General features: G+C 37.4%; 2 protein-coding genes across 5 annotated transcripts in view; one reads left to right on the forward strand and one right to left on the reverse strand.

Moving 5' to 3' along the window:
* Positions 1-4,661, reverse strand: part of fbxl17 (F-box and leucine-rich repeat protein 17) — a 231,390-nt gene extending 226,729 nt beyond the window's left edge. For both annotated transcript variants that reach the window (XM_053504719.1, XM_053504720.1), the window contains exons 1-4: positions 4,508-4,661; positions 3,042-3,769; positions 1,618-1,740; positions 1,220-1,477 (exon numbers count right to left, since the gene is read on the reverse strand). In XM_053504719.1, coding sequence (XP_053360694.1) covers positions 1,220-1,477; positions 1,618-1,740; positions 3,042-3,749 — 1,089 coding nt within the window. In that variant the 5' untranslated portion in view covers positions 3,750-3,769; positions 4,508-4,661. The remainder of the gene's footprint in view (positions 1-1,219; positions 1,478-1,617; positions 1,741-3,041; positions 3,770-4,507) is intronic.
* Positions 4,662-4,958: 297 nt separating this feature from the next.
* Positions 4,959-11,730, forward strand: prxl2c (peroxiredoxin like 2C). 3 transcript variants are annotated; one of them, XM_053503279.1, is made up of 7 exons: positions 4,959-5,115; positions 6,286-6,568; positions 9,375-9,443; positions 9,547-9,600; positions 9,942-10,047; positions 10,639-10,773; positions 10,888-11,730. In XM_053503279.1, exons 2-7 carry the CDS (start codon positions 6,386-6,388, stop codon positions 11,019-11,021), a joined length of 681 nt encoding a protein of 226 aa, XP_053359254.1. In that variant the 5' UTR covers positions 4,959-5,115; positions 6,286-6,385; the 3' UTR covers positions 11,022-11,730. The 3 variants fall into 3 exon arrangements, with proteins under 3 accessions (XP_053359254.1, XP_053359253.1, XP_053359255.1); XM_053503278.1 differs by lacking the exon at positions 4,959-5,115 and having other exon boundaries at positions 6,092-6,568; XM_053503280.1 differs by lacking the exon at positions 4,959-5,115 and having other exon boundaries at positions 6,092-6,475.
* The last annotated feature ends 187 nt before the right edge of the window (positions 11,731-11,917 follow it).

Genomic DNA, 11,917 nt, shown 5'->3' on the forward strand with positions numbered 1-11,917 from the left:
TGTGCCTAGTAGGTCCACTGTTGGATTTGGAGTCATGCATCAGTGTTTTAAATCTGACGCAGGAAGCTACAATAAGACAGTGAAGCAACCATAACAATGCAGTAATGTGATAGAACTTCAGAAGATCAGCTGGTTCTGGGTCAGCTGCAGGAATAGAACATTGCACAGAAGATCCATCAGGAGAGAGCTGGAGTAGTCCAATGTAGCGATGAAAAGGAACTGAACAAGCACCTTAGATATGTGGGGTCAGATAATGAAATCCAAAACTGACCATGTAAAAAGCTCCTGATAGGTCATAAAGCATGAGGAACAATGCAGTTTAGCAGATCTAGCAGCATAAATAAGGGCAATTTGTACCGCACTGAAGCTTGGATACTTAGGATAGATGGTGATAGCGACACCACCTGGTAGTTGCTAATGTCTGAGGTGTCTAGTGGGGGGTTTTCCAGGATGGATATAACGGTTACTGTACAGTAAAAGTGTGGAAAGTGAAATGACGAGAGGTACAGTAGAATGGAAAGACAGTAGCAAAATTCTCATCAAGTATCAGAAACAAAACAGGCAAAGAGGACAGGGCAGCGCGTGTCATCCAAATCCTTTGGAGTGATCGAGTTGGGAAAGGAAGGAAAGCCACAATGAATGAAATCAGCTTTCTGGATGACAGATATACAACTCTAAAGCCCATCTATCAGTTTGGAACCAAGACAACAGTGGAGGGTAAATGGTGCTGGTAGTCTAGAAACAGCACTGTGAAGGATGATTTAAGAGTCTGTGAGATAACACAATAAAAACAGTAGGTAGAACAACAACAAAATAGCTGCAAAAGGGTAATAATTAGACAAACAAAATGATCAGAAGGTAAAAGGTAAATCCTGCCTGGATTGGGGCAAAGATAGCTTAACTAAACTAGGACATAAAGTTTGCAGTGGATACACCCCCAGTGTATCAGTCTAAGCCCTGACCACAATTCACACCTCAGGAAAGATTAAAACCACACGCACATCCCAACGAGCATACACACCAGAATAGTAATATTTTATTCTTGACAAGTGCAATTTCCCAGACCAGACCAATAAGTCATTTGGATTTTTCATCTGGATCTGTAATCAAAACTGATCGTTTGTTCACCATATTAGTCAAGTGATCCTGTTGACTGGAAAAGCTTCAAATTTAATCAGACTAATGGAAAGAAAACAGAGAATTATTCTCTCTTTCAGACCTGTTTGAGGGCATGATCGCTCAGCTTGTCCTGGTTTCCCACGTGCACTTTCTGAAGCAATGGGCAATGCCAGGCCACAGCACAAAGAGATGCATCACTGAGCTGTTTGCAACGGTAGGCTGTGTATTTCAGCAGACCTGGACACTGAGAGGCTAGAGTGCATACACCATAGTCTTCAACGTTCCGGCAGTCAGAGATGTTCAGTTCCGTCACATTTTGTTTCCAGGATGCAATCTTCACGAGAAGGTCATCTCTTACCTGCAAATCACACAAGCATTTTAATGATTTCTTACAAAAACTAAAAGAATTCATCTTCCATTCTTCAATATTATTAAGAGTAAGTACAGTTTTCACCAGAAATTATGCACAGATTTAATAGAACCATTGGTAAAACTAACTTGTCTGAGGCCGCTGAGATCGATTTGCTTCCAGAACTGGAAGTCTAAGCAAAGGTCACGCCAGTACTTGCAGACCAGGGAGGCACTAAGACAACGCTCCTTCACTGACAAGTGGGAGAAAACCTGAAAAACATAAAACATATTGCAACACTCAGACTTTTGGTTCCAAAGTACAAAACAGGAGGGCCAGAGTGTAGCAGGTCAGTAATAACTTTGCTCTAATACACTCACTACACATGAGAGTTTACAAACGAGTGTCACTGCACATCATTAAAACCCTGAACTTTAGTCCGAAAAGAGAAGGCACAGCCACTGTCAAGAGGGTTTAAAAAAAAATCTGAAGTAGTGCAGTTATGGTATGCCATGTTATGCTATGCCTATAAAATACAGACCATGTTTCACTTCAGTTGTTAAAAAGGGGACACATGAACTGATATCCAAGCAGGTCAAGGACGACAATTAAATGCAATTTAGCTATGATATAAACAGTTGGCAAAAAAAAACTACCAATCAGATAAATTGGTAAAATCAATAGACCACCGATTCCCAATACTAGTCCTAAAGTCCCTCTTATTCTAAAAGCGTTTTATGACACACACTATGGATGTACTTATCTGTCTACCAACATAGTTATTAGTCTGCTTAGAAACAACAAACAATTAGAAGAGAAAAGATGCCATTGATAAGGCTTTTGGCAGAGAAGTGTGAGAGTTTTTATTCACAATACTTTCTACTCTGAAAATGTTCCTCAACGATCTTGCCCTCTCCTACAGGTACTATTTTTTTCAGTTGACCACAATACTTTATAACAAAGTGAATACGAAATATATTAACATTTCACACCACTGTTAGCCTGCCACAATTAAGATTTCCTGCAAGGTTCGTATCTGACAGACTACAAGAACGTAGGAGCTTTCCACTCCAGCAATACATTTTGTAGTGGGTCACACAGAACCTCTGGCTTAATGCACATGTCAAGCTTTAGGCACTAACTCTGCTGAGTAAACTAATTGTATAAATTTGTTAAATTTGTCAAATCTACAACTTAAACTTTTTACAATTTTAATATGATGACACAAATTCATCATCTGAAATTATATTCTACAAATAAATATTAATAATCAGGTACAATGTGTGAAGCCACAAGCCCTACAACAAGCATTTATAATAAAGGTCATAACAATCAGTTTGTATTTAAAAAAAAACTGTGAGGGTAGGACCAACTTTACAGTCATCAGCCACTGATTAAACCAAAATTGCACCCTGCTTATAATTTCTTACAGAAATTTCAAAAGGTCACAAAAAATAGTAAAGGGCACAAAGTGAATATAAAAAAAGACATGTGGAGGAGATCCAGAGAAAGTTCCGGCCACTCAAAGTAAACCGGACGCAGCTTCACCCAGCTGAGACCCAAGTGTACAGACCTTGAGTAGGATGGACGAGGGTAGATGGTTGATTCGGGACATGTCCATGATCTCAGCACTCTTGCCCTCCTCTGCCACACTACTATGGGTAAGAAGGCAAGAGGAGGAAGTGGAAGAGGAGATATCAGCGGTCTTGTCATTGCTTAGGCTATGACCTGAGTCCACCTGAATTCCCACCACTGAGATCTCTGGCTCCTCTGAGAAGGAAGACGAAGACGAGGAAGGCAGTGGGCAGAGCTGGGGCAGTAGTGACTGAGTGGCATTCTTCTCATCCTCTTCGCTCTCTGTTGCTTCCTGGGAAGTGCAGCGCGGCTGCTTGCACGAAGCCAACGGCTGCGGCTCGCCGCTCTTGCGCTTGCAAACCATCTCCGAGTAGTCTGGACAGAAGAGCGCTGGTGGTCCAATGAGCCTGGCTGGCACTGAGGAGAGCAGGCTCCGGCCCTGGCACTCCCACACTGCCAACTCGGCAGGAGAGAGTAGGAACTTGGCGCAGTCCTCAGGCGAGCTCAGCTTGGCCAGTCTGGGGTCAGAATTGCAGTCAGCCTCGAAGCCGTCACTGCTGCTGCTGCTGCTGCTGCTGCCACGGATGAAGAAGCAGAGCATGCACGGGCCCCGAAGAAAGCAGCTCCTCCTCTTCTTCTTCTTCTTGCGCAGAGTCTGCGGTCTCTTCTTCAAGCGGAGGCCATTTGTTGAGAGAAGATGGCCCATATAGATGATTCACACTGGCTCTAGTGAATGGGATGAGTAAGAAAACAGAGGCGTCATTGTCATCTTACAGTAACAAAAAAAGAGAAATGTTTTAGTCATAGCATAAACAAAAAAAAAATTACATAAACATATTGTCACAAGAGAGTTCAAAAGAACTAGCAGTTATAGCTAAATCTATGTTAAGCTAAAAAAAATGATTAAAATAAAACCTATGATATAAGAGAGCTTTGCAGCTAATAACTTTATAATACTGACAAATAAGCAAGAATAATTAAATAATACAATCATAATATAATTACAACACACCTATCACATTCTTCTCTCAAGTTAGTGCTGAATAAAAATACAAATAAATAAAGCTGAATTAATAATTTACAATAAAGCTGAATTAATCTAAAGATTTCTTTTAAATGCTGAATAATGTGTAAGATGGTGAGATGGATTTAACATCTGTTACACCTTGTTATACTTTGGGTCGATGTAAACATCATTACTGTCAGTTTGCAGGTGTAACTATCAAGCTGTTTGTTTAAAAAAAAGTTGCCTAAATGTAAGGCGTTATCTAAAACACCAAGGCTGTCGGTTTAACCAGGTGTAAGGGTGATTTATTCTGCCTGTACTTTGCCAAACTCAGTCTAGTGTTGTTGTGATAGCATACCTAGCTAATATTACAACTGGGAAATACTATTCGTTGCTATGATATGTTGTGAGCTAGTTTGTTAGCGAATGTCGATGAGAAAACCAAAGTGTTTCCTCACCAGCAGCTGCCGCGGGTTGGAGCAGCTCCGTCCCGCGCCCTCATAACCCGCGTGCACAACACACACACTAATACAAAGTGTGTTTATTTAAAACGCAAACAGTGGTGTTTAATAACATATAGCTGCCTTTAACGGTGTGTCAACTCGTTACTTCGAGCCGAAACCCAATTTGCTCCTATTTCTTTTGTAGTGCACTACATAGGGTGCATACGACGGCGTTACGTCCTCTACACGAGAGCGCACTCGAACAGGGAGTGCGGAGGCTTTGGACATGCTGCATCAGTGTGTTTGCTGTTTCGATCACTTCCGGTATAGTCACTACAAAGGAAGTCCCGCCTCAGCCGACGAATTTGTTTTATTGGTGGAGAAAGCAGTCCATATTATAACGTCGCCAAAACTAAGACGGTTTTTGTGCAGATAGCGTTGGTGTGAAAATGTGATACGTGGTACTGATGGGGAGATGAAGCTTCATTAGTTGTTCATCAGAATCAGGTTTTATTCGCCAAATATGTTGACACACACAAGGGATTTAAATCCGGCCTGTTTGTGGCTCTCAAAGACTTACAGAAAACACTGTACATTTGTTACAGACAAGACAGCTATACACAGTAGGTACACAACTGTACAGATTAAATATTGAAACATGTATGTAACAGATGTGCGTAAATGTACAGTGCATTTGTTTACGAGCTCGTTGTACTGACCTCCAGTGGACACATTTTGTGTAGCATCGCAGTAGTATTAGTATGGACATGTAGCGCCAAGTAATAGTGCATCAGCTGCGTGAATAGGCTGTTGTTTAAAAATCAGCTATGCAGAGGAAATATTTATGCACCTAACTACCATCTCTGAATCTTTTAAAATCAAGGGGAAAACAAAATAGCCCTCTGATTATGTTAGAACAATTTATAAAGTAATTTCCTTATTGTAAGAAATTAATTTAAAATGTTCCCAACAAGTCTTTCTCTTTCTTCTTTTTTTTTTAAAGTAACAAAATAAACATGAATACAACACAACACTGTTTATAATTTATGAACACTCACTCATGGTCTATAACACTTTATCCTGTATACAGGCCCTCGAGGGGTCTGGAGTCTATCCCAGGAGACTTGGGCCATGAGGCCGGGTACACCCTGGACTAGGTGGCAATCCATCGCAAATCAAATGATGAAAACGTACATTGGAGAAAAAAAGAGATGAAAGACAGGAAAAACACCACCTAGACACAATAACAACACTGGGGTTTATGAGATAGATTAAGGGCATTCATTTAAACCATTAATTTTTTTATTTAAATTTAGACTGGATAAAACAAGCCAGAAGTTTGTTGTGTGCATATTCTTTCTTGATGTATTTCAAAGATAAGACGTAGATGCAAAGTTTATTGTGAAATTCAAATAAATGGTCAAGTTTTTTGAACCTTAAAAAAAATACAACAAAAATATATCGACAGAGTTCACAGGAGTGAGACATCCATGTGAAACGGGCCTTTAACGAAGGCGGTTAAATCGGTCACGTGATTCCGGCAACCGCGAGGCATCTGTTGTCATTGTTCACGTGACATACAGGGACTCCATACAGGCAGCGTTATTCGGAGCCCCTTCTGCTCGACACGATCTCCGGAGCCATACACAATATCACCAAAACACAATACCCGTTCGCGTACCACCAATAAGTTACAATGTGAATATTTTTGAGAACTGCTGATGTGACTTGTTTAAAACAAAGCTTCGTAAAGATTTGAAAGAAACTTTTTTTTCCGCACCACTCTTGCCCAGGATGTGCGTCCTTCCCTGAAGAAAATCCCCCAAATAACACGGGCTTGGCGCTAGGCTCTGGGACACGACACTAGCGTTACACTATACTACTGGAGGAGACATGGCTACCAGTTTGCCAGTAACGCAGCAGATCTGCAGCTCTGTGCCTCCGACTTCTCCAGCCACATCTTCAGCCATTCCCATTTCCGAGGTAGAGGACTGCCTCATCTACGATCGACACGGTGTTTGTGTAACTTTTAAGAGTTTATACCAAAACCACAAAGCTATCATTATTTTTGTAAGGGTAAGATATAACACTTCTTCTTAGTTTTCTTTCATTTCAGTCAGCTACATAAAGTACTATTATTTTATTTGTCTGCAAGCATTCGAATACACATGATGCCTGAAGTCTTTGCATTCTCTTGCTTCTCGCATTCTCTTTCAACACAGAGGTTGTTAGGCCTTGAGAAGACAGGGTATAAACTGAAATGTGCAGTCAGGGATTCTAAAACTTGAATGCTTCTACCCGAGCTCCTGTCCTTTGCCATTCTGTTCTTCATGCATGTCCTTGTCTGGCACTTATTAAGCCTCTGTTCCATCCAAAAACTGCTGATCCTGATCTGGAACTGTTGTTTCCATAAAAAGCTGATTCAGGTTATCCTAGTCTCCACCAAGAACTCTTGGATCCTTGTGTTTAGCATGTTTTTTTCCTGTATGACAGCATGGGCAACTTATACAACATGTCATAACTCTGTAGAAAGTGCACATTGTTATTACACACTAGCAGTTTTGGACATAACAGTACACTTTCTCATGTCTCAGACGTTGAAACCATTAAAATGCCATATCAAATATATTTTCAAAAATGTTCTATTTCTATTTTTTTTTTTTTCGAAAGATTTTTTTTCCAAAAGTGATTACTTTGCAGGTTGACATTTAGCATTACCCACACTATGCAGTTAATTCATTAAAGCCCACATTGGTAATGCTATCCATCTAACTAACATCAGGCCTGTAGCCAGCCTAGTGCAAGGGGGGGGTTCTTTTTTTAAAAAAGTGGACCTTTTTTCTTAGCATTTTGTATTTGAGTATTTACTCATTTTGTATTTCATTTTGAGGATTAAATACTGCATTTTAGTGTCATGTGCTGGATTAGCTTTTCTGCTGGTATCATAATGTGCATGCTTTTGATGCACCAAAAATATTTACTACAATGTTGTCAAATTGCTTATCAAGATCACGTGCGACTTTTTTTACTTCAAAAACACACCCACAGAGTTCAAAAGTTTAAAAACCACACTAAAAACAGAATACATTTAAGGAATTTTTACCGGAATATTATTAAACTACAAATTCAACTTCTCTCATCAACATGCTCTCTCATTTCTTTGTCTTTGCCTCTTCACTTTATTGAACTTATATAAAATATATTTAATATTCAACGAATTGTTATTTATATAGTCTATTAATTAGGCGAAATATAATAAAATATGTTAAATTCAACCTTTAAAATCCCAGTCATATAGCTTAATTTAATCTTTATTGGCATGTCGAGCATTTACAGTAGGCTATCATTTACATTCAGAACGTAAAGTAAAGAGATCGAAATGAGGAATATAAACAAATATAAAAATATTACCAATAATTATCTAATAATAATAATATACAAATATTACGGGGAAAAGACGATCAGTTAATGTACTTACAAGACTGTGGGATGGATAAAAATAATTTTTTGTGGGCTTATTTTATTTTATGTTTTATGTAACAATTATTAATGGTAAACTTCATTCGAATGCTGTCTATACCACGTATAGACACTAGAGAGCATCGCCTATGGTTAATAGAATAATTTAATAAATTTACTAATTTAATAGAATAATTTATTAATTCAAAATAAAATGTTAATAAATCCTAATATTATGCATGGTCAAGCAGGTTTGTTTACGCATTGAACTCGTCGTTCTTTCTTTTCTTTTCTTTTTTTTTTGATGGATTAACATTATTTAACATAATAAATTCACAGATCCATCAGATAGGCTACTGTCTGTTAATGTTTATTTAAGATGTTACAGACTTGGCATAGCCATTCAGACTGCTCAAGAAAAGGCACAAGAGAACTATTCTGTGTGTGATGTGGGGTTGACGATTAGCTACCACTTAACTAGTGTTAGCAATTTGATCTTGAGGTAGTAACAGACTTACTCTTTTTGAACATATGTTCAATATTCTGTGATAATGACGCTGCTGCCTGCTTTCTCTTCCATCTCTCCTGCTCTTTCTGACCCATATATTATACACCGCTGGATGCCGCCGCACACATTTAAAAAACGTCAGTTGCTGCGCAGGTTTGTCACGTCGCGTTTTGTTTTTTTTGTAAATTGTTTTGTAATAAAGTGTTATTTTAAATAATGCCTAACAATTTTAATCTGTCTCAAAAAAAAAAAAAAAAAAATTTTTTAAATAATAACAAAAAATTCTGGACCTTTGGCAGTGGGGGGTGGGTCGTTCGAACCACCCGAACCACCCCTGGCTACGGGCCTGAACACATATCCAGCCAGCAGTTTACCATATTCATAAAAATAAATTACCGGAAGTTGTATAACTTCTAAAAAAAAAACTAATTATTAAAAAAAATTCTGTAGTATTTATCAAAGGACACAAGACCTATAACATTCTTGGGTACCTGTAAATAGATTTTTGATTTTCATGAGCTGTAAGCTGTAATTATTAGAAACAAGTAATTTTTTTTTAAAAAAGGCTTGAAATATTTCACTTGACAATAAATCAAGAATATATGTTTTTAAATTAAATTACAAAATAACTATATTGAGATGTACTGTTTTTTGTGTGTTTTTACTAATTTTGCTTTCTATTAATAAATGTTATAATAAGAAACATTCATAAAGACTTTTTTTAAAATAAAAAAATCATAACAATAAAGACAGTGTATAACTTAAAAGTGATTAACCCTTATCTGTTATGTGTGATCCTGGCATTTCATTTCTGGGATTTTTTTTATTATATAAACACATGCAATTGTAAGATTTTGTACAAGTTCCGTCTTAAAGAAGTACATGGACATTTACCACTAGCTTTTATTTTGACAGAATTTTTTGTGCTACACATGTCAGGAATATGTTGAAGACCTGAGCAAAATACCACAGGAAATGTTGTTGGTGAGTGCAATGCATGACTGTAAATTTTTATTTTAGACATGGCTCAATTTAGTAATTTTTTAAAAATGTAAATGAAAAAGACATCTTGCTCCCACTTCTATAGGATGCTCATGTCCGACTTATTGTCATTGGGCAGTCCAGCTATCTCCATATAGAGGTAAGTTTTGAAACAGTCCAAAATGTGATACAGTTTGTTGTCCCTCGGTACCGACTCTCTTCAATGGGCGGCAGATCATTCAGTGTTATTGCTTCCAAACTTTGGAACGCTCTACCACACTCTCTCCTTTCTGTTAACAATATCTATCTCCATATTTAAATCTTTACTCAAAACTCACTTGTTTTCCGAATGTTACACCTGAATTCACTTGTCCTCTGCATGTTTTTTTTAGCTCTGGAAAGGCTCTATGTAAATAAATATTATTATTATTATTATTATTACAGTATGTCTAAATAAATCAATATCAGTATGGATTGTTCATTTTGACATTTTTGTTGTAGGCATTCTGCTCACTGACAGGCTATCAACATGAAATTTATGTTGATCCAGAGCGAAATATTTATAAAATACTTGGGATGACAAAAGGGGAGCTCTATAAGGAAACAGGTAAAAAAAAAAAAAAGTCACTGTTGGCTCATTGATTCAGTGTAACTAAGGAAAACAACAAAAGAAGCATAATCTTCAAATCAGTATCTATCAAAGAGGTTCTAATTTGGCATTATCCTGAAAGAAATAAAGCTTTTTTATATAGATTAACAGAGAAAAGCCCTCCCCTATCAAGACCTTCTATGTGAGCTCTCTAACATAAGCCAGCCGACTTGCTACCACTGTCCTGAAGGAAATGGAGCTGACAGGTTGTAAACTCACTCTGCAGGCCTGTGTGAACAGCACACTCGTGGATCATAACAAAAAGAAGTTATTGTTGACTTACTTGCATAAAAGTAGTCATATGCAGAAATTGCACAATTCTGAAAGTTTCCACCCAGCAATTTCATTGAATGTTTGTTTAATTACAGATGTGCTTTACAACAAGGCTGTTCAAACCCAGGCCTGGAGGGCCATAGTTTGGGGATTTTTCTGCTCAACGTCAGCTACTGTAAATTTGAACAGTCCTGCTATGTAGCCACAACTGGCAATTTGAGCTGCATGTAAATATGGTATAATGATAAATTATTTCTGATATCTGATTGCTTTTAGCCTCTGAAAGCCCACATGTAAAATCCAACATACTTGTTGGCAGTATAAAGAGCATGTGGCGTGCCATGACCAGTCCTGCCTTTGATTTTCAAGGAGATCCTCTCCAGCAAGGGGGAGCACTCATCATCGGCCCAGGTGAACATTTTCATATTTAAGTATCAACAGAGATGTTTAAAAAGGTACTTCCACTGACAATATCATCTAACAAATCATTTAATCTCTTGATTGATTTATGTATTTATTTTGCAGGCCCTAATGTTCATGTTGCACATTTTGACATGAATCGATTTAACCAAATGCCCATCAACAGATTGCTTCAGCTGGCTGGAATGCAAGTGGTTGACTTCAACATGCCAAAACATGCCAAGATTATTGACATATGAGAAAATTGCTATTTCACTTTTGCACTCAGTTTATAAACAGCACCTGACACATAACAGCATACAGTAGCTTTTCAGAGTTAATGGTCTTGATTATAATCTGACCTCATACCATATTAAAAACTTGGTGCATGGACACAGTCAAACTATCAGTTTTCAGTTAACTTTGTAGATTAAGGCTTTTGATTAACTTTTAATCACTAATTCACTCAAGTTAAGTCACTCCTTTATCCTTGTCATTGTCATGATAAATCTCAAGATTGTTTTGGGAACACAACATGAGGTAGGAATATCCCCTGAATTGGACACCATTTGATAACAGATTTATATCTTTTAAAAAAAATCCTAAGAAATGAATCTGTGATTGACTGTTGAATCAATGTTAAATGTAAATGTTAAAATTGATGATGATGCTGCCCACCGTTACAGTATATAAGGCCAGAAATGCCTGTGACTGTGTTTTTGACAGTATGATATGAAAGCTAATAATTGCAAGCACTACCTGACATTTTAAAGAAGGCTGCTCTTAAAAAATCTCTTCAAGCAGATGATAATGTAACCAACCTACTGGAGTCCTACTTAAACAATTTCCGGTCTAAATATAGAGAATATTTCATGACACAAAGCACATATAGATCTCATGTAGTGGTATAAAAATAGGTATTATGGGTTGTACAGTTGTGTGAATAAAGAAGCAAGCACACAATTTTTAGTACATGTATCTGCCTGTTTTTGTCCAAGATAAATAAGCTATTTTTCTAAAAGAATAAACATTTTATTTGCGAAACGTTGAACATTTAGGTGAACAATCAACATGACAATGTGTTTTGTTTTGTGTTTTGTCATTCATAATGAAGGTTAAAATTTGAAAATTGTACATTTTTTGTACATACAGTATA

This window comes from Clarias gariepinus, chromosome 9, assembly GCF_024256425.1.
Source record: "Clarias gariepinus isolate MV-2021 ecotype Netherlands chromosome 9, CGAR_prim_01v2, whole genome shotgun sequence".
Lineage (NCBI taxonomy): Eukaryota > Metazoa > Chordata > Actinopteri > Siluriformes > Clariidae > Clarias > Clarias gariepinus.